Genomic DNA, 23,255 nt, shown 5'->3' with positions numbered 1-23,255 from the left:
CCCCTCTTATTGGCCCATCAATACAAAGAGCTGCCTCAGTGGCCAGTAGAAACAGGTAGAGGCAGAAGGGGATGGGCAAGCTCAAATTCAGAAAATACCAAAAGTTTTGTCCTTTCAAAATGGCATGGCCTTTGGGCATAGCAGAAGGGAATATGATAACCCTGAGACTTTATTACAGTCCAGTTACTGATTGAAAAAAAAGCTGGATATGAAAACTGAAAGACTAGTTAACTTGCACAATTTTTTGCAGGTAGAATAGGGGCAAAGGCAGTAGGTTTCCATGTTTCTTAAATAAACCTTATCATTATGTCTTCTATGTTTAATACCGAATTATAACTGGGAAACTTGTCTTTAAGGCCTCCTCCTAGAACAACACTCTACCGTCTTAGGCCAAAATTGACATTCAATAAGGTATGGTATACATGGTACGTTGGATAAGATGCAATAAGTCTTATTTATTATCTCCACACTTCAAAACAGTACCCATAGACAATGGATGGAAGTCATTCATGAAAAAGTAATCTAAACGCTCAAAGTGAATCCTTCGGTCAGGCTTATTAGTACTTCTGGACAGCCATGAGAAACGGGGCCAAATAAACTTTACTTTCCAATAGGGGTGCAAGGGAGGTTACCTTTTACAACTAAGTGATGAGTTCATACTCAGTATACTGTCATTTGAGTCTGCAGAAGCCTTAGGTATCTGATGACCATTATCTAATTTATATGGGTATCATCACAGGTCATCTAGACTTTTATATTAAACAGAGTTAGCCATTTTACGGATCATGTAATTCAAGATGCCTCCATTGCGGTAATAAGTGAGCTCCACATCGGTGTCAAATCTCATTAGGGCATCAAATGTCTTGCCTGAATCAAGCTGTAGGGAAAGAAAATGAACATCATTTGTGATTTATCCTGGAAACAGGTTATGGTCTACTGTCTATATTGAAGCCAAAATGTTTTAGTTTTTTTTCTCCATTTGTGTAATGCTAAGGCCAAGGTCATCCATATACACAGATATCTGTACTAAGAACAGGGTTGGCTGCTATTGCTAAATGTTATTTCTACAAATAGTTGTCGGACTCTGACTACAATGTTTTTTAAAGTCACTGACCCAGAATGACTGTACATATCTAAAGTTCTGATTTACTGCAAATCAGAATCTAAAACAGGGAGTTAGCAGCTGAAGCTTACACATAGTGGGACTAAATTTCTGCCTCTATTTAACAGCACTAAGGGACTGAGCAGCCAAACACCCAACACCAGTGCTGTCATGTGGGAGAAAGGGATGGGTGTCACATGCTTCCCATACAGGAAATAAATGGTAGTTTTCTTCAGTATCATTTTCTAAGTAGATTGGTGGGGGAGTGGAAAAAAGGCAAGTATAAGTTTCTGGTAGGACGAAAAGGGTTATAGAGGAACATATAAGGGAGAGGGCTTGTTACCACACATAGGGGGAACCTGGCCATTTACAAAGAAAAAGTACCTGCACCGATGTACATTTTCTGTTTCAAGTATTTTATTAAATAATGCAAGTGAGTAACAACGTTTGACATACAGAATAATGCAAGGTAATGTAATCAAAGCTCGGTAACAGAGCATGACCAATAACCGTAACTACAGCAAATCGTGAGGGTTAGTAGACAAGGGGTGGTAAATGGGTTGTCACGAGAGAGTAGTGATTGGCATTACCAACCCACCGGCACCCCATATAGGGATCACACTGTGCCTAGGTGGGGAGGCAAAACCAACCAATTGTTAAACTAAAAGGGAACAGTACCCAAGTCTACCGTATCGTGTGGGAAAAGGCAGGGGGATGAGAGGAACCGATGTACATTTTCAAAAGAACATACCTTTATCTCAACATTCATGCCAGGCCGGAGATCTTTGTCTTCAGGAATAAGAATGGTGTAACGCTCTTTACCAGTGAGTCCTAGTGCCTCTGCATTTTCTCCTGGCAAATACTGTAGAGGGATTATGCCCATTCCAACTAGGTTACTGCGGTGAATGCGCTCATAGCTCTCAGCAAGGACAGCTTTAATACCCTGTAAAACATACACATATTAGAGTGCGCAAGAGTGACACTTACGCTAAAAACAGTGCTGGTTTTCTATGTATTGCAGAGTTTTAAGCCTCATATTGGTATTTTAATTTAGGATTTCACCACCTGGATGCACAGAGCTTCCCTGCGTTCCTCTCACCCCCTGCAAACAAAAATCTATAATTTTATTTCTGTGTTGACTTTTTACAGTTTTTTGTCCACCCCCCTGCTGCCATTCTTGCTTAGGGGAGAATGACGTCTTCAACACTGTGAAGCCCCCTGGGATATACACAGTATCTCAAAAAAGTGAGTATACCCCTCACATTTTTGTAAATATTTTGTTATATCTTTTCATGTGACAACACTGAAGAAATTACACTTTGCTACAATGTAAAGTAGTGAGTGTACAGCTTGTATAACAGTGTAAATTTGCTCTCCCATCAAAATAACTCAACACACAGCCATTAATGTCTAAACCGCTGGCAACAAAAGTGAGTACACCCCTAAGTGAAAATGTCTAAAATGAGCCAAATTAGCCATTTTCCAACCCCGGTGTCATGTGACTCGTTAGTGTTACAAGGTCTCAGGTGTGAATGGGGAGCAGGTGTGTTAAATTTGGGGTTATCGCTCTCACGCTCTCATACTGGTCACTGGAAATGTAACATGGCACCTCATGGCAAAGAACTCTCTGAGAATCTGTAAAAAAGAATTGTTGCTCTACATAAAGATGGCCTAGGCTATAAGAAGATTGCCAAGACTCTGAAACTTAGGTGCAGCACGGTGGCCAAGACCATACAGCGGTTTAACAGGACAGGTTCCACTTAGAACAGGCCTCGCAATGGTCGCCCGAAACAATGGAGTGCACGTGCTTAGCATCAAATCCAGAGGCTGCCTTTGGGAAATAGATGTATGAGTGCTGCCAGCATTGCTGAAGAGGTTGAAGGGGTGGGGGGGTCACCCTGTCAGTGCTCAGGCCATACGGCGCACACTGCATCAAATCGGTCTGCATGGCTGTTGTCCCAGAAGGAAGCCTCTTCTAAAGATGATGCAGAAGAAAGCCCGCAAACAGTTGGCTGAAGACAAGCAGACTAAGGACATGGATTACAGGAACCATGTCCTGTGGTCCGATGAGACCAAGATAAACTTATTTGGTTCAGATGGTGTCAAGCGTGTGTGGCGGCAACCAGGTGAGGAGTACAAAGACAAGTGTGTTTTGCTTAGTCAAGTATGGTGGTGGGAGTGGCCATGGTCTGGGGCTGCATGAGTGCTGCCAAAACTGGGGAGCTACAGTTCATTGAGGGAACCATGAATGCCACCATGTACTGTGACATACCGAAGCAGAGCATGATCCTCTTCCTTCAAGGACTGGGCTGCAGGGCAGTATTCCAACATAACAACCCAAAACACACCTCCAAGATGACCACTGCCTTGCTAAAGAAGCTGAGGGTAAAGCATCCACCAGCTCTGTGATGTCGTCATGGAGGAAGAGGACTCCAGTGGCAACCTGTGAAGCTCTGGTGAACTCCATGCCCAAGAGGGTTAAGGCAGTGCTGGAAAATAATGGTGGCTACACAAAATATTGACACTTTGGGCCCAATTTGGAAATTTTGACTCAGGGGTGTACTCACTTTTGTTGCCAGCGGTTTAGACAATAATGGCTGTGTGTTTAGTTATTTTGAGGGGACAGCAAATGTACACTGTTATACAAGCTGTACACTTACTACTTTACATTGTAGCAAAGTGTAATTTCTTCAGTTTGTTCACAAGAAAAGATATAATAAAATATTTACAAAAATGTGAGGGGTGTACTCACTTTTGTGAGATACTGTACATCACAATACGGGAGGGAATTAGGGAAACGAAGATCCTCTATAAAACCCCCTTCCCGCCCAGCCTACTGAAAAATGACATCTCGGCGGGAGCACTGTTGTTCTAAGAGGATGTCATATGACGTCCTCCCAGAATCGTGCCACGGGCCGAGCTCCGGCACGATCTCTCACGTACCGTTTCCATCAGAGACGACCAATGGCAGTTCACTGCACCGGCCTGCTGCCAGTACCATGTGATCGCTGTGGCCAACCACTGCAGATCAACTGACAGTTGTATACAATGAAAGGCTTTGTTACATGCATTTCATTGTGTACTATTGTGATGAGCTCTGTGATTGGTCACAGTCATCACATGATACAGACAGGGCCCATCACAGCCCATCTGTACTATGTGATTTGCTGTGGCCAATCACAGTTCTTCACAATAGTAAACACTGAATGAGTAGTTTTCATTTACTAAAACATGGTTGCTTAAAACTGTAAACTACAGTAAACTACAGTTATAAGCAATAATAGTGTGTTAAAAAAAAAAAAAATAAATAATCCTAATCACCTCCCCAGAGTAGCACAAGGTTACTGTGGTAACACTATAATGCTCTGGTCACTGTATGTAAAGAAGAAAAATTTTAATTAAAAAATGAATTGGAAAAAAAAAAAAAGAGAATTACTATTTTTTTTTTTTTTTTTTACATACTGTCCCCAGTCACTGTCCCTGATCACCACCTACACCAGTCGTATGATGGCGCTGTACTGAACTGGTGACAATATGTAAATAAATGCAAAAAAAAAAAACCTTTTTAATTTCATAATTTTCCAAAACATTGTGACAAAAATTACAACTTCAAAAAAAAAAACTCGCCATGCCTCTTACTAAATACCTTGGACTGTCTACTTTCCAAAAAGGGGTCATCATATTTGTACTGTTCTGGCATTTTCAGGCCTCAAGAAATTAGATAGGCCATCAGTACAATAGGGGTGATCGATTTTCAGATATACTGTATACTATAGTTTGTGGACTCTTATAACTTTCCTACAGACTAAATATTCTATACTGATTTGGGTTATTTTCACCCAAAAGAAGAAAGATTACTAATTTGCAACATTTTCATGTATCTTAAGTTCAAATCTTTACTTTTAGTGAGGTCATGCTCTATTACAGGTCATACCAAATGCGTTTACCTGTAAGAAAGGTCCTTTGGCTGCCCAGTCTCTGGAGCTCCCAGATCCATATTCCTTGCCAGTTAAGAGGATTAAATTATGGCCAGCCTGCTGATATCTCTCAGCTGCATCAAAAATATCAAGCTAAAAAAATAAATCTAATTATTATAAAAATGCACAGTCAGGTTGATAACATACACAGTCCATCAAGCCAAGCCATTTCATATCAATATAAGGGTTTGAAAAATAAGATAAAATGGCATATAAACTGTTCAAATTAACAAGGAAGTTCCATCAACCGGTTTGAGTTAACTAGGCACACCCGATACCAAAAAATCACTTATCTTCAACATATCCCTCCCACCCATCTAAAAGTGCATTTTCAGTCTCCCTCAATAGTGTCTGTGGTATAAGTTTCATAGACTTCTCTGAGAAATATAAATAGAGGGAGCCTAAAGTGCATTATGTAGGTGGTGAGTCTGTTAAATTAAACACTTGGGTCACTAATATCACATCAACCCCACTCACTACCTGGGCAAAAAGAGAGTGAATTTCTCATTTTAGTCTAGGCTTGTTGAATATAAGCTTACATAGAAGGAATTCACTTTAAGATAGTGACTTTGTGATAACATTTTTTGAAGAAGATCTTATGCCATCAGCATATTCTCTGTCACTCATTTGTGGGTTTTAGTCAAGTACACAGGTGTATTAACAATGTACAAGAGATGTGGATTAAAATGTTCACTTTATTGGAGATTTTTTAAAGCCCAACTGCAAGCAAACAACAAAATCCATGGAAGAAATGCAAAAATATGATTTGTCCACAGTCTGATTTGGGAAGTACTTACTGTTTCATTAGAAGGAAAATGTATAGTTAAAGGAGACTGCTTGTTGATGAACTTGTTAAACAATCGGATGTTGGCAAACGTGCCTCTAGCCATGATCGCATCATTCCCTCTACGTGACCCATAGGAATTGAATTCTCTTGGGGTTAAACTGGAAAGAGGACGACAGGTTACAATAATACGGTGATATGTTATTCCAAACTTTTTAGGAAATAAGACTCAGATTTATTATACTTAAAGAGGCCTCATCATAAAAATTGGATTTTTTACTTACTGTAAAATTCATTTCTGTAATTTTTCATTGGCAGACACAGCTCCTGATCTTCTTAACCACTGGGTTATATTGCCCGCTACAGGAGTAGGACACTAGGCAGAAAAAGAGTATGGCGACAGGTATGGGTAGTCCCAGGGGGTATACTCCCTCTCTCTGCTATAGGTACTCTTTGGTTACAAGCAGTGTCAGAAGAATTACAATTCCACAGAGGGGTGGGTGCTGTGTCCGTCAATGAACATCAGAGAAATGGCTTTTAGGGTCAGTCAAAATCCCATTTTCTCTTTCGTTCATTGACGGACACAGCTCCTGATCTTCTTAACCATTGAGCCATCCCAAAGCAGTGTTAAATATGAGGGGTGGGAACAGTGAAAAATAAACTCCCAAGGCTAACTATAGCCAACCAAGTAAACAGGAGCTCAACCAAAACAACTGGAGCTCACCTAAAAACAACAATACACCCTCAAAGAGGACCAGGTCCTCTAAACTGCAGCGTGCAAAAAACTTGCGGCCAAAGAAAGCATCTGCAGATGCCAACACATCCACTATATAGAACTTTGTGAACGTGTGCACCGACGACCAAGGGGGACGCCTTGCAAACCTGCATCACTGGCGCCTGATGATGGAAGAAACAGGAGGCACTGAGCGCCCGAGTAGACTGCGCCTTGACAGGGAAAGGAGGAACCTGACCCTTGATGGAATAGACCTGAACCACCGTCTGTCTGATCTGGAAATGGGCGCAGAGGAAGTGGACAACCCTTTCTGAGGCCCATTCGTAAGCACAAATAGTGAGTCTGATTTCCTAAATGGCTCCATAGCTGCCAGGTACACCCTAATTGCCCGTACCACATCCAAGGCATGCAAAGCAATTTCCTTCGGATGTTTTGACCTGGGACACAGGGAAAGCCACACAATATCTTCATTTAAATGAAAGTCAGAGACAACCTGAGGAAGGAACGATGGACAGAGGCGAAAAACCACCTAATCTCTGTGAACCACCAAATAAGGTGAACGACAGAAGAATGCTGCCAATTTCGACACCCTGCGCGCAGAGGTGATAGCCACCAAAAAGGGCACCTTCTAGGATAGCGTAACTAGAGGAATCTCCCGAAGATTCTCAAAAGGAGGCTTATGGAAGACTGAGAACACCAAAGTGAGGTCCCAAGGAAGCAACAGAGACCGCACTGGAGGGGTCAATTGCCTAACTCCCTGAAGAAAAGTAAGTGCCAGGGAGTACGTAGCCAAGGGCCATTGAAAGAAGACCACTAAGGCCAATACCTGACCCTTGATAGTACTCAATGCCAGTTTCTTCTCAACCCCTCGTTGAAGGAAGGTCAAGATCCGAGCCACCGAAAAAGAGCGAGGATGAACCTCAAGAGACTCGTCTCACAACCTGCAAAGTACGTCTTCCAGGTACGATGGTAGATCTTCCTAGAAGTAGATTTCCTAGCTTTTAACAGTGTTGGAATCACTGACTCAGATAAAACCTCTATCCATCAGCACCTGACATTCAACAGTCAAGCAATCAAAGCCAACGACTGTAAAGCGGGATGGAAGATTGGCCCTTGGGGACAGGAGATTTTCCCTGAGAGGAAGCTTTCAAGGAATGTCAGCAACCAGCCGCACCAGATTGGCATACCAAGCCTTGCAAGGCCAGTCCGGGGCCACCAAGATGACCGGAATCCCTTCTGCCTCGATCCTGCATAGTCTTGGCAGAAGCTTGAGAGGAGGGATGGCATAAATACTGACATCATGGGGCCACTAGTGCATCTGTGGCGTCTGCCAGAGGATCCTGTGACCGAGCCACAAACCTCTGCATCTTTTTGCTGAGTCGAGACACCAACAGATCCCCCTCGGGGATGCCCCACTGGAGACACAACTGATGAAACACCTCTGGATGAAGGGACAACTCCCCTTGGTCCAACGCCTGCCGACTGGGGTAATCCGCCTGCCAGTTTTCCACCCCTGGAATGTGTACGACTGAGAGGGCTGGAACAAACTGCTGGCTACCTCCAGAGCTGCCAGGGCACTTCTTGTGCCCCCCCCCCCTGGTGATTGCCATAAGCCACGGTTGTGGCATTGTCCGATTGGATGCGCACAGGGCATCCGTGAAGACGATCCGTTCAATGTTCCAGGCACAGTCTGATCGCTCGGTGTTCCAAGACATTGATCGGTAGTCTGGACTCTTCCAGTGTCCAGATCCCCTGAGCAGACTCTTTGCCAAGGGCGCCTCCCCAGCCAGCCAGGCTGGTATCCGTGGTGACCACTGTCCAATATAAGGGGAGAAAGGATTTGCCCTGAGACCCTTTTGTTTCCTGGCTCAGCCAGATGCGATTGTCCAGAGACTGCAGATTCTTGTCCTGTTTGGCCAGAATCTCCCTGCAGGGACCTCGTACGGAACGGTGCAAACGGAAACGCCTCGAAAGTAGACACCAGCAGGCCCAGCATCTGCATGCAAGTCCGGGGGAATGACCATCTGCTGGACAGCAGGAGATGAATTGCAGCCTGCAGTTTCTGGAGTTTGTTCAGAGGAAGGAGCACTCTGGCTAAGGCCGAGTCCAAAGTCAGACCCACATAGTCTGAACATTCAGAATCCAGCCAAACGTCCTCAAAGTTCGTATGGTGATTTCCAAGCTTTCCACCAGCAGTAGGAGACTCCGCTTGCAGAAAGAGGTCAGCTAAGTAGCTCAATACCACGATCCCCCACTGACGTAACAATGCTAGCACCGGGGCAAACACTTTTGTGATGACCCGAGGAGCGGAGGCGAGACCAAAGGGTAAAGTCACAAACTGATAATGCACCTCTCCCACGGCAAAGCAGAGGAAGCGCTGGTAACCGACACATATTGGAATGTGAAGGTAAGTATCCTTGATGTCGATGGAAGCGAGGATGCAGGGAAGCCACCACCGTGCGAATGGACTCCCTTCTGAACTTCTGCACCCGCACAAAGCAGTTAAGCGGCGTAGGTCCAGAATTGGACGCACCTTGCCTTCCTTCCTGGAGACTAAACAGGTTTGAGTAAAAAAAAAAAAAACCTGAAAAACGTTCATACGTCAATGACCCATTGAAGTAAAAGGTCTTGCATGGCCCAAAAAAGAGCCTGTAGCGGACCGGGACAATCGCAAGTTGGATGGAAGAACCTTACCAGAGTGCAAGAATGAAACTCGATCTTGTAGCCAGACCGAGTTACCTCGTGGACCCACTTATCTTGTACCAGGGAAGTCCACAGGTCCCGGAACCAGCTAAGATGCCCCCCCCCACCCCAGATAGGTGTGAGGGCGCACCTTCTGGCTGAAGGGGCTTTGTCCACGGATCTGGAGAAGTCCGCTCTTGACTTGCCAGACCAAGTTCGCTTGGATCCTCCAAAGGAGACCCGAAGGGCTTCGATCCCTTGTCAGTCGAACCCTGAGGGATGAAAAAACTTCTGAGCTGAGAAAGAGGGCCCACGTTTACAATGAGGGTCCTTGCCCTTAGTAGCCTGCGGAAGAAAGGTACTCTTCCCCCCCCTGTGAGACCTTTAATGATGTCATCCAGGGTAGCACCAACAGGCAATCTCCTTGAAAGGGAAGATCAGTCAGACCTTTTCTGATCCGCAGACCAGCATTTGAGCCAAAAGACACGCCGAAGGACCACCGATGAAACAGAGCCGAGCCACTAGGGGATCCGCATCCAAAGAGGCATCACAGATAAACAGCAGCCCTTGGACCAGCTGGCCCGCCAGCTTAGCAAAAGCAGGGGGGAGCTACTCTCGTTTCAGGTCATGGTGCAAAAGCTTAGCCCATTTGGTCAGAGTCTGCGACACCAAGGCAATGGTGAATATCGGCCTCAGTGCCGAACCAGCCAGGGTTTACAAATTGCGGGCCACAGCTTCTGCCTTCCTGTCAGATGGGTTCTTAAAGGCTGGGGACTCTTCAACCGGAATCATGGTTGCCTTGTTTAAGCTGTTTAAGCTGGAAGCCGGACGGTCCGCCACTGGTGGAACAGTCCACTTCTTAAGAAGGAACTCCTCATAGGCGTATCACCTAGCAACTCGCTTAGGGACCCCAAGGGGATGCTTTGGTCGTCCCCAATCTTTAGTGACAATTCTGTCAAAATAGGAGAGGAAATGGAACACTTTTGCCGCTCTGGATGGCTTGTGAGTGCCAAAGGGAACCAGCGCCTCCGCCCTCCAACTTTAAATCTCAAGCTCAGATAAAATCAGTGCGTCCACCAGTGCCTTTTTGTGCATGGTTGCAGTGGGGGAGAAATGATCCTCGCAGACCTAGCAGGGTGAACCACGTCTGCAGCGGCCGAATCAGATTCAGGATCTGAGGAGACAGATGAGGCAGGGGAAGGCGGGGGGCGCTTTATGCCAGCGTGTCGCCCAAAGGCCACCTCCACCCGGGACACAAGGGACTCCAGGACCGCCATCAGTGCATTGATGGATGGGACCCGGAGGGCCTGGCAGCCCCAGAGAGGGGATCAGGTGGGGAGATGTGCACCAAAGACTCCATGAGTCACCAGGGGGACCCCACAAAGTGTAAAACACTGCTAAGTGACAACCCCCACTGCTCTGGCAGCACCACCAGTTTGAAAGTCACAGAGCACCAATCGATCCTCAGCAGAGAGGGAGAGGATCTAACCAGACTCACCACCCTGCAGAAACCAGGCACCGCAGCCACCAGGAGAATCTGCACTGCACGAGCGGCAATCAGGAAATTAAAGGATCCAGGAGTCAGCAGCAGGGGATGAGGAGGGCTCCCACCGCCGAAATTGCATCCCAGAGGGCTCCAGTCATGGACGCCGCTATTTTCAATGGCAAACCACCGCAAAATGCAGACAGAACCCCCTGCCATCGAAATAAGGAACGCTGCAACTCGGGCCGAGACCCGCGAGGTGTCCAGTGGGGCTAAGTCGGGGGCCGACCTAGCAAGGAACTGAGGTCTGCGCGCGCTCGCTGGCCAGACTGTGGTGACCACTTGTTCTAGATTATCCAGCCCATCGCCCAGTCTGGCAGTTGATTGCGAATCTCACAGAAAAAAAAACAGGAGAAAAAAAATCTATCTAAAAAGAAAAGTTGCCAGGACCAACTCAGGAAAAAACTGAGTACCTACAGCAGAGATAGGGGGTATACCCCCTAGGACTGCCAATAGGCGTAGCCAGACTTTTTCTGCCTAGTGTCCTACTCCTGTAGGGGGCAGTATAACCCAATGGTTAAGAAGATCAGGAGTGTGTCCGTCAATGAATAAAAGAGAAATGAAAAGTTTCCTAAACAGGTGTACTTGCAAAATATGAGAGTGGGTACTTACCATTGTCTGCGCTGTCAGAAAGCTCCTCTCTGCATTAGAAATTTTCCCTAGGGAAACTGGTAATTCTGGGCGTGGGTTTATCCAATTATTATATAATAGATACCAGATTGAATGAACAAATTGAACAGTTTAAAACCTTCCAAAAAAACAATATTGCAAACAGTTTTATGGCAACACAAAAAACATATAAAGTTCTTAAGGACTCAAAGAAAGTCCATACACCAAACTAGTTAGAGTTCAACACCAGTAGGTCCTTATACTCGGATAGGATCTCTGTGAAGGTATCAACTGGATAGGAATAACACCCATATGAGCTTACCAGGTACCAGTTGACACGTGACTCTTGGTAAAAAAAAGGAGTCAAATCACACTTGTGTAGAATGGTCATAAAGCCACAGTACACCAGGATCCTCCGTCACTGCCTGCTCACAGGTGCTTAGGCAGACCAAAGCTCCGGGAAGACAGAAAGAAAGAGTGCCACACTCCCATAGTGTAAAATCCTCGATGGGATACTTTATTAAACTTATATACAGTAATGGGCACCAGAACAGACTACATTTTCCACAATTTCCTACAATTAGGCTGCCTTGTTCATTCCTTTTCTGCCTTAGCCTTGTCAATATATCTGGAGTTTCTCTGCTGTATTCCTGTGAAAGACTTTGCCTGGCTGACGTCCCTTCTGGTTCCTGATCCTGTTCCTCTGCCTCCAACTACGCTCATTTCGGGTTTACTGATCACTGGCTCGTCTGACTTCTGATCCCTAGCTTAAGTTTTGACTACGTTTACAGTTCTATACCATTTTTTACCATTACATTCAAGGTATGATTTTACTGTATTTTCTGTCTCAGTCTGATTCATGGTTCCTGACATACACAAGTGTGATTTAACCCTTTTCTTACCAAGAATCACATGTCATCTGGTAAGCTAATATGAGTGTTATTCCTAACCAATTGATACATTTACGGAGATCCTATTGGAGTATAAGGACCTACTGGTATTGGACTCTTTATCTGGTTTGGTGTATGGACTTTATATATTTTTTGTGTGGTTATAAAATGGTTTTTAATATTGATTTTTTTGGAAGATTTTACACTGTTCATTATTTTGTTCATTCAATCTTGTATATGTTATATAATAATTGGATAAGCGTGGCATATCCCGTATATTATAGTTTGATGTGTGTTGTCCTGCACATATATTTGCCGCTGATTATTTACTTAGAAAATATCATTCAACTGGCACCCAAATGCTATTTATTTTAATTCTAGGAGGGTTGATCTCCTGGGTCCTCCACAGCTTCACTCATTACAGGATACAGCAGTGACATGAAGGTCAGCAGGCTGTAGGGAACCTTGGTGGACTGACATTCTGGGAAGTGTTTGCCTGTGGACATTACAGAAAGATTTCTACTAAACGGGATTCTGGCAGAGGGAAGGGTAAGTATTCCCCCATTTATTTTGCAGGTTTAGGACATTTTTATGACAGGGCGGATTTAAATATTTTGGAAGTTGATGAAAGAAAGCTTTAGTATAAATGCTGCTTGAACTGGCGAGCCCTTCTGAAATTTCTGGTTACCTAGCTGTCATGCTGATCCAGGGCTCAGTACTTTGAGTTATTGACCTAGAACAAGTATGTGGATCAGGATTTAGACTTTAACTTCATACTTTTTGTTGATCAATGTCTTAAATGTTTTAAAGCCAGAGGTAGTCAGGCAACCAGCATTTTCAAAAGGTGGTAAGCAACAGCAGCCACCACATTTCTCTGTGTACAGATTTTCTTTAAAGCAAATTTCTATTTATATTTTAGAGAATGTGTCATTAATTCATATGTCATGTACCAGCATACCTGGGTTCCATTCTATAACCTTCCGAGTTCAATCTTATTAAGGACTTGGCCCAACACTTATCACAAAAAAGTGAGTTGCAGATTAGCAAAATGTAGTCAAGTATACTGTGGGATCTTCGGACAACATACATGAGTTAAAAATCAGGCTTAAAATAGGGTCAAACATCTCATGCATGATGCTAAGCAGCTAAACTGTGCTTGTTTCTTTCTTACCCGCGGTTGGTTAAAAAGCGAGCAGCAGGGCTATTTCTTGCAATATTCCCAGCTGGAGAAATGTGGTCAGTGGTTACAGAATCACCAAGGTTTAGGAGGACATAGGCATCTTGGATGGGTTTTGGTGGCACAAGTTCCATTGTCTAAAGAAAAACACAAGTGGCTTAATTCATTAAGCTATAATGCATTTATTATTTGCCATAATAATGGGATTTTTGTCTTACCGTAAAATCTATTTCTCTGATGTTCACTGACGGACACAGCTCTTCATCTTCTTGACCGTAGGATTATACTGCCCCCTACAGGAGTAGGACACTAGGCAGGGAAAAAGCTTGAACATGCCTATGGGGCAGTCCCTGGGGTATACTCCCACTTCCTGCTATTTGTATTCAGTTTTGTAACAAGCAGCGTCAGAAGGAAAAAACCCAACTCCATAGAGGGGCGGGTGCTGTGTCCGTCAATGATCATCAGAGAAATGGATTTTACGGTAAGACAAAAATCCTATTTTCTCTTTCATTCATTGACAGACACAGCTCTTCATCTTCTTGACCATAGGGACATCCCAATGCAGTGTCAAACATGAGGGGTAGGAACAGCAGAAAAAAAAAAAAACTTCCCCAAGGCTAAAAACTTAGCCAACCAGGTAACTTAGAGCTCAACTGTCAACAACTGGAGCTTACCTGAAAGAAACATCCTCTAAACAGCAGCCTGCAAAACTTTGTGGCCAAAAGAAGCATCTGCAGATGCCAACACATTCACTTTATAAAACTTTGTGAATGTATGTACAGATGACCTGATAGCCGCCTGCAAACCTGCATTACCGACGCCTGATGATGAAAGGCCCAGGAGGCACTAAGCGCCCTAGTAGAGTGCGCTTTGACAGGGAAAGGAGGAACCTCACCCTTTATAGAACAAGCCTGAACCACAGTCTGTCTGATCCATCTGGAAATGGTCGCAGCAGAAGCAGCCAGCCCCTTGTGAGGTCCATCCGTGAGGACAAATAAATAGTGAGTCTGATTTCCTAAAAGACTCCGTAGCTGCCAGATACACCCCTTATTGTCTGAACCACATCCAGGGAATGCAAGGCAACTTCCTTAGGATGCTTAGACTTGGGATACAGGGAGGGCAACACAATATCTTCAATCAGACAAAAGTCAGAGATGACCTTTGGAGGGAACGACGGACATGGACTCAGAACTACCTTATCCCTGTGAACCACCTGGTAAGGTGAACAAGACAACGCCGCCAGTTCAGACATCCTGCACGCCGAAGTAATGGCCACCAAAAAGGCCACCTTCTGAAACAACGTAAGCAGGGGAATCTCCTGAATATTTTCAAAGGGAGGCTTCTGGAGAACAGACAACAGCAAATTGTGGTCCTATGGCAGCAATGGAGAAAGTACTGGGAGAAACCAAGTGTCCCACGCCCTGGAGAAAAGTTTGCACCAAGAAGTGTGTGGCCAACAGGCGTTGAAAGAAAACCATTAAAATATATATAAAATATAATTATAATTATATAAAAGGGAGCTGCAGACACTTCAAAACAACAATGCTGTAACAAATTGGAAAATAGTAAAATAGCGCTGCGCTGTCCAAACTCCTGATAAAATGAACTATAAAGTAGATACTATATATAACCAGTTATAGTTATTTGTAACATTCACTGTGTTATCTCATATATATATATATATTAACAAGTGTTAAAAGGGACAAAAAATGCCCTGTCCTTCAGCACCTGACTAAGGAGCATCGGCAACCAGCCATACCAGATTAGCGTACCAAGACCAGGGAGGCCAGTCTAGAGCCACTAGGATGACTGGAATCCCTTCTGCCTCGATCCTGCGTAGTAGTCTCGGCAGAAGCTGGAGAGGAGGAAAGGCGTAAATCAGACAATATTGAGCCACAAAAGCATCTGTAGCAACGGTTAAAGGATCCCGTGTCCGTGCCACAAACCTCTGAACCTTCTTGTTGAGACAAGAGGCCAACAGATCCACCTCTGGAGTACCCTACCCGAGACACAACTGATGAAACACCTCCGGATGAAGAGACCATTCCACCTGGTCTAACGCCTGTCGACTGAGATAGTCTGCTTGACAATTTTTTACCCTTGGAATGTACACAGCAGAGAGGGCTGGAACTAATCTTTCTGCCCACCTTAGAACACCGGCTACTTCCCGAGCCACCAGGACACTTCTTGTGCCCCCTTGGTGCCACCACGGCCGTTGCATTGTCCGATTGAATCTGCACCGGACACCACAGCAGACGACTTGTCCAATGATCCAAAGTCTTATCGCTCAGAGCTCAAGTACATTAATTGGTAGTCTGAACTCTTCCAGAGACCCGACCCCTTGAACACAACTTTGTGCCGAGGATGCCTCCCCACCCAGACAGCTGCATGCAAGTCCAAAGAGATGACCGTCTGCTGGTATGCAAAATCTGAATTGCCTCCTGCAACTTATGAAGTTTCTCGTGAGGAAGAAACACTCTGCCTAAGGACGAGTCCAGAGTCAGACCCAGATAGACTAGGCTTGTGGATGGAACCAGGCAGACTTCTGAAGATTCAGAATCCAACCAAACTCCCTCAGGGTTTGCAGAGTAATCTCCAAGTAATCCAACAAGTTGGACGAAGACTCCGCTCATAAAAGCAGATTGTCCAGGTACCCCAGTACTGCGCACCCCCGCAAAGCAGAGGAAACACTGATGGGCAACACATATTGGGATGTGAAAGTAGGCATCCTTGATGTTGATAGAGGCGAGGAAATCCCCCTGATGAAGGGACACCACCACCGTGCGCATGGACTCCCGCAGAACTTCTGTACCCGCACAAAGCAGTTTAGCGCCTTGAGGTCCAGTATTGGGCGCACCTTGCTCTCCTTGCTGGGAACTGTAAACAGGTTTAAGTAAATACCTTGAAAACATTCTTTTGGAGCCAGAACAATCACCCCTTGAAGTAACAAATCTTGCACCAACCTATAGAGATTCTTTAAGCAATCTGGGGATAAGTGCAGGTTGGAAGGGAAGAACCTTTCCGGAGGATATGATCGAAACTCGATCTTGTAGCTGGAGCAAATGTTTTCGTGGACCCACTTGACCTGGATCAGGGAGGTCCACGGATCCCGAAATCAGCAAAGATGTCCCCACACCCCAGATACGGATGAGGGCGCCCCTTCACACGAAGGAATTTTTGTCAACAGGTCTGGCAGCACCTGCTCGTGGCTTGCCCGACCAAGACTTTTTGGAACCCCCAGCGGAGGCCCGAAAGGGCTTGGATCCCTTGTCTTGAGGCCCTGAGGGACAAAAAAGTCGATTGTGAGCTGAAAAGGAGGGTCCCCTTCTGCGACGGGATTCTTTACCCCTGGAAGCCTGAGGAAGAAGAGTACTCTTTCCCCCTGTGGGGCCGTTGATAATGTCATCCAAGGAAGCTCCAAACAGGTGATACCCGATGAATGGAAGATCAGACAAGGCCTTCTTAGAACCCTGGTCAAAAGACCAGCATTTCAGCCAGATAATGCAGGACCACTGCTGAGACAGACAGCCTAGAAAGCAGGGGAGTGGGATCCAAAGAGGCATCACAGACAAACTGTAGCCCTTGAACAAACTGACCTGCCAGCTCCACCAAGGCAGGTGGGAGCTGCTTCTCCTCCAGGTCCTGGTGTAAAAGCTTAGCCCACTTGGTCAGAGTTTGCGACACCAGGGCAATAGTAATTACCGGCCTAATCACCGAACCAGCCACATATGGGGGGCCAGAGCCTCTGGCCTCTTATTAGCTGGACTCCTCAACCGGAATGAAGGTAGCTCAATTTGACCTGGAAACCGGCGAGTTCACTACAGATGGAACCGTCCACCTGTAACGCAGTTAATCTTTATAAGGATGCCGCAAGCAAAAAACGCTTAGCAACCACTGCGTTTTGGACAACCCCACTGTTTTGTGACAATGTTGTCAAGGTAAGTGGAAATAGGAACACCTTTGCAGCTTTGGAGGGCCTGTGGGTGCCAAAAGGAACCGTGCCTCTGACGCGGCATCAGCCTCAACCTCCATTTTTAAAGTTTCACGCACTGACACAAACCATGCATCCACCAGTGCCTAGAGTGGCTAGAGGAGCAGAGGAATCATCCTCACTATCTGAGCACTCAAGGTGCATGGATGTAGACCCAGTAGGGTCACTATATACTAAGTTTAGCCCGAAAAAACATAATCAGGGGAGGCCACTGACTGCGATCCCGCCAAGGGCCCACAATGGACCACCCAACGGACCCTGCAAAAAAACAAGGGATGGTCGCCCTCTGAGCCCTCCATAGAGGACATAACAGGACATAGCCCCATTAAAAGGGGGCTGCCCACTGTGACGCAGAAATACAGGAAGGGAACTCTCACAAAAACAGGGCAGGTGTCCCACATAATAATGGCGGCAAGGCTGTCATTAAAAAAAAAAAACGACCCACAGTGAGCGAAATTTAAGAGGGGCTGGGGTTAAGGATGGGAACCCGGGGGTCTGACCATCCCAGGGAGGGGCCCACATCCACCCCAAAACCCTCCAGGGGTAGTGGGGGAGGGCTACTTATCACACCAGGAACAGGGTGGGCACCACGCCGGACACGACACCGTTCCATCGTAATATGGGTGCCGTCGGCAAGAAGGAAATGCTGCGAATCAGGCCGAAGCCAGTTCGTATGCGCCCTCGCAAAATGTTTAACTTGCAGGCCAGCCCCCGTTCAGGTGGGCTATTTCGCGGCCGACCTAGTGCGGGGCTGCGGTCTGCACGCGCTCCCTAGCCGGACTGGGGGGACCCTAAGGATCTATATTATCCAGTTCGTCGCCCCGTCCAGCACTTGATTGTAGCTCTCACAGAAACAAAATAATAAAAAGAGGAAAAAATTCCATGTAGAAAGAAAAAAAATCCATGTAAAAACAAAAAAAATTGACCAGAGATCCCAGCAAGGAACTAGGTCCTTACTCCTGACTAGGCAGAAAAAACCTATAGCAGCAAGTGGTAGTATACCCCCAGGGACTGCCCCAGAAGTGTGTTCAAGTTTTTCTCTGCCTAGTGTCCTACTCCTGTATTGGGCAGTATATTCCTACGGTCAAGAAGATGAAGAGCTGTGTCCGTCAATGAACGAAAGAGAAATTGTTATTTTCAGCCACGTGCCCGTTCTTTTTTGGTTCTAACAGTCCTTGCTAAACATATTATCAAAAAATGATTATAGCTTAGTAAATTGCACCCGATAGGAAACATATTTAAGCACAGGGGTATATTTACTAAAGCTGGTGGACTCAGAATCTGGTGCAGCTGTGTATAGTAACAAATCTACTTCTGATCTCAACTTGTTTGAAGCTTGGCAATAAAACCTGAAAGCTGACTGGTTTCTATGCATAAGTTGCCTGATTTTGCACTCTGCAGTTTTAGTAAATAAACCCCACAGTGCATTACAGCACTAGCTATACTGACAAGAGAGGACTGTTCCTAAAAGTAATTGTTTTTTTTACAAGATAAATTCTTCAAAACAAAATCAGTAATTCAAAACCATGGAGGAATCACAATACCCAGATAAAGTTGCCTTCAAATGATGATATATTGGCGACACTAGCTCTACCTATCACACTAGCCTTAATTTCTGTGTTTTAAATAAAACTATCATTGGAGAAATGTGGGGGCTGCTACTGATGACTTGTATTTGAAGGAGCATGCTTAACAGCTGTCACTTATCGTACTACTTGGTGAGGCACTAACCTGGAAGCAGCATTTGCAATTCAGATGCCCAGACACTCCACTGGATCCATGCTTTTTCATCGTTACTAAGTCAAAGGAAGGATTTGGAAGATAGCCGCAGATCCTTAACCCTAAAGGCCCGTACACACGTACCGATCGTCGGCAGACAAGCGTCGGCCGACGAACGATCTGCCGATTGTACGCTTGTTAGTATGATGCCTCCGACAGCCGTCAGCGCACATTCTGCCGACAAGAATCTGTCATGCAAGCATTAAAATTTTTGTATGCCGACACCAGAACGGCCGATTGTTCGCCAGTCAGTACAGAATTCGGCCGACAGACCGCAGATTTGCAAGACTGGGCATGCTCAGAAAAGAAAAAACACACGGAAAGTTAACCATTAAATGACATCACTTCTGCAGTCGGCTGTAGTCGGCGGACAAAATTCTTGTGCTGTCTTTGCACTTTTCAACAGACACCGACAGCCCGGGGACAAAAGACGGCCGATCGTTCGCCGACGATCGGTACGTGTGTACGGGGCTTTAGGAACAAGTCAGCAGAGCAGTTCCCAAAATTCTATTCTGACCTTATTTCATGTATGAAAATAAAAAAACTTATAACTAGAGCTGCACGATTCTGGATAAAATGAGAATCCCGATTTTTTTGCTTAGAAAAAAAGATCATGATTCTCGGCGTAACATCATCTTTAACATAATCCAAAAATTTGGGCTAACTTTACGGTTTAGATTTGTAAAAATTCATTAAAGTGTATTTTTTCCCAAAAAACTGTGTATGAAAAGACTTCTACGCAAATACAGTGTGACATAAAAGATTATTCTCTAGGGTCTATACTAAAAAAAACATAGATCATGTTTGGGGATTCCAAGTAATTTTCTAGCAAAAAATACAGATTTTAATTTGTAAGCATTAAGTGTCAGAAAAAGGCTTAGTCTTTAATAGGTTAAACTTCCCAGATGGAAGTTCATTCCTTTTATCTAAAAGAAAGAAATGATACATATAAAGCATTGTGTTCATAGTTATCTAGCAGCCTTAACAATGTTGATAAATTTGCCTGGGCTTTTTTTTTTTTTTGACAGCTGTGAGTGAGCAGAGAACAGCTCTGTAAGAAACGAGGACATGCCGTTTTAAGATCATGTGGGGGTGGGGGGGGGGTTAATCAAGATTGCAATTTTTTAACGATTAATTGTGCAGCTCTACTTATAACCACGTTGGGAAATCAAATAACACATACCAAGTTGTCGAAGAAAGGAGGGGATTTGATGTAGGTTGAACTGGTATCCCAAGGATATAACTGATCAGTTGGTGCTTTCAAATTATTCCAGCTCTCGTTTACTTTCTGCAAATAAAATTTACTATAGGTGAGTGCATTTTGTTTGCAAATATGTTAGCATTAATCTTTGGGTCTGTTCTTTGACCAGAGCCACATTTGTAGTTTAGAGTGACCGTGCGGCCAATAGTGACCGTCCACAAAGAACTTAAAGTATTAAGGAGAAATTTTTAGGCATACACAGATATGTTCATTATCATAACAGCTCATTTAGAAAAAAAATAACTCCCTAGATTGTTCTTAGCTCCTTCCCGCCACGTGTACACATATATACTGCCTCACAAGGTGGGTCTTTTCCGTGGGACTGCATTATATGCGTACATGCGTTTGTGCTGGTAGCATGCTGCTGAGTGCCAACGATTAGGAACCAGGAAGCCCAGTTCCACTCACATGATCATCTATAATAGCCTCTGATTGGCCATCACAGTGAACAGTAACTGTGTATCCTGCCACTGTGTTTTTTTTTTCTCCTCTTGAATGGAGAAATATCCTGCTAGAGAAGAAAAATGTAAACATGTTGAAAAAATGTAAATGTGTTGAAAAAATAAAAAATAAAAGAAAGAAAAATCAGGGTTTGATATAGGTCAGAGTCAGGGTTGAGATTAGGGTCAAAGTCAAAAGTCAGGATCAGTGTATTTTAGGCAAAAAAGAAAAATGCGCACTTTGGTTTCTGGGCCCTACTTGGAGTACAAACACCAAATAACATACACCTGTATCACTGCGATCGTCAAGAGTGTGCCAGTTCTCCTTGATAATAAAAATATCAGCAGATTTGCAGTACCATTTACCACGGATTGAAAGCCCAATTTGTCTTGCAAAAACAAGTTATTATCCTGGATACACAAAAAAGTTGTGATGATATGTACAGTTTTACTAGCAAATGTCATAGCTGCAAGGCTTTAATGGATTCATTTCTATATTATGCTTGGAGTATGGAGTTTTTGTAAGAATGGAAGATAATTTAATGCCAAAACATAAAGAAGACATAAAATTGAATTACAATACCTCAATTTTTTCATAGACTTCTTTAAACATTCCTGGGATAACATATTTGCGCTCTACAGCCTGTATTTCATCTCTGGGGGGCCAAATATCTCTGAGAAATACGGGTTTCCCATCAGCATTATTGCCTGTAAGAGACAGTACTGAACATCAACAGATCGAACATTCTCAGGAATAGCTCTGCTATTCAAATTACTTTGCACTAGCTTTTTTTTCAATGCTTTATGTGGTCCTCTATAAATCTCTTTAAATGTCCCTACTCTCTTCTAGGAGAATGTCAGGAACTTGATTCAGTGAAGCGCTAGAGGAATATGTGCACCAGAAGAGCCCTTGTATGGAAAGCACAATCATTTTGAAAAGCAAACTCCAAGATCTTATCTTTCTAGACACTGGAGAGTCTCCTATTGGGAGCCACATCCGTGAACAGTGGCCCTTCTAAGCAAATACCCTGCCAACATATACTTTTATAGGAGCCAGTGCCAATGATGATGGTAGGGATGCATAAACCAGTTTCAGATGCCTGGTTTACCGCCAAACCTGATACAGGAGATGGCTAGACAAGTGATTCTTATAGCCTTACATGGCCCAGGATGGAAAGCATGCACTATTGCAACATTTCCTAAGAAATGGGAAAAATAAATGTCTCTTAATGGGTGAAAAAAAAAGGAAGGGTTATTAAAAAAAAACAAAAAAAAACAAAAACTATATTATATATATATATATATATATATATATATATATACACACACACATGATATATAAAATAGAGATATACATCTATACATGGAGATAGAATATATATATATATATATATATATATATTCTATCTATTTATACACACACACGCGCACCTTTGCTGGGAGCACCTGCTTCAGCAGGTCATCACTTCCACTGTTACATAAGCCCTTATTTATTTATTTTCAATACCGACAAAGTTATGGCTCTTGATGAAGCAGATTTTTAAACATGATACCAGTTGGATATGTTCGTCTAACCTTTTTTTACCGATTTTAGGACTGCTGTATGAATTTACATTTACTTATAAGCATTTAAGAAGGGACCTATAAAGTTTGATCTCACACCAGGTGATACAACCTTACTGGGGTACAACTTACATTAAAGAACGAATGTGTAAAATTTAACATAATACCGATGCAAGTGCACTGGACCAAAAAGTCGGACATCGTGGATGAAAGTCTGATTATATTTGTAGTGATATCGGATTTTATTTTCTGCTGCTAACATAAGGGCATGTTAATATCATTTGCCAGCAGGTCGCAGCACGTTGCTTCTTACAAATGATGCTTTTTTTTTTTTTTATCTAAAATGAGTTATTATCATGTATGATTAGATGTAAAATAAAGCCTTTATTTGGTACTATCAGGTTACAACTTTCAAAAAAAAAAAAAAATCAGCATAGAACTACAAACATTTACTTTGAATGGGTAGAAAAAAAAGGTATTTTCTACATGCTTACAAAATATTACAGTAACAGCATCATTTAGATATGTGAACTTCTAAATGACGACGTTACTGTAATAGGCTGTAAACACATCAGAAATACCTTTATTTCACTCATTCTAAATAAATATTTACATATAGTTTTAAACCATTTTTTTTTTTGTGAAAAGCCTGAGCAGGATGTATACAGCAAGACCTGAGTCCTAAACTTGTGCAGGTAAATGGAATATAAAGAAATAGGAAAGA

General features: G+C 43.8%; 1 protein-coding gene across 3 annotated transcripts in view; it reads right to left on the bottom strand.

Annotated features, from left to right (window-relative positions):
- Positions 1–309: 309 nt before the first annotated feature.
- ACO1 (aconitase 1) overlaps positions 310–23,255 on the bottom strand; it is a 105,398-nt gene continuing 82,452 nt past the window's right edge. For all 3 annotated transcript variants that reach the window (XM_082244148.1, XM_082244150.1, XM_082244149.1), the window contains exons 15-21: positions 21,552–21,676; positions 20,451–20,555; positions 13,492–13,634; positions 5,877–6,024; positions 5,050–5,172; positions 1,854–2,045; positions 310–877 (exon numbers count right to left, since the gene is read on the bottom strand). In XM_082244148.1, the coding sequence (XP_082100274.1) occupies positions 758–877; positions 1,854–2,045; positions 5,050–5,172; positions 5,877–6,024; positions 13,492–13,634; positions 20,451–20,555; positions 21,552–21,676 (956 nt within the window). In that variant the 3' untranslated portion in view covers positions 310–757. The remainder of the gene's footprint in view (positions 878–1,853; positions 2,046–5,049; positions 5,173–5,876; positions 6,025–13,491; positions 13,635–20,450; positions 20,556–21,551; positions 21,677–23,255) is intronic.

This window comes from Pelophylax lessonae (assembly GCF_965119305.1).
Source record: "Pelophylax lessonae genome assembly, chromosome: 1".
In the NCBI taxonomy this organism is placed as follows: domain Eukaryota; kingdom Metazoa; phylum Chordata; class Amphibia; order Anura; family Ranidae; genus Pelophylax; species Pelophylax lessonae.
Note: the sequence above shows the minus strand (reverse complement) of the source record. Positions and strands in the feature narration are given on the sequence as shown.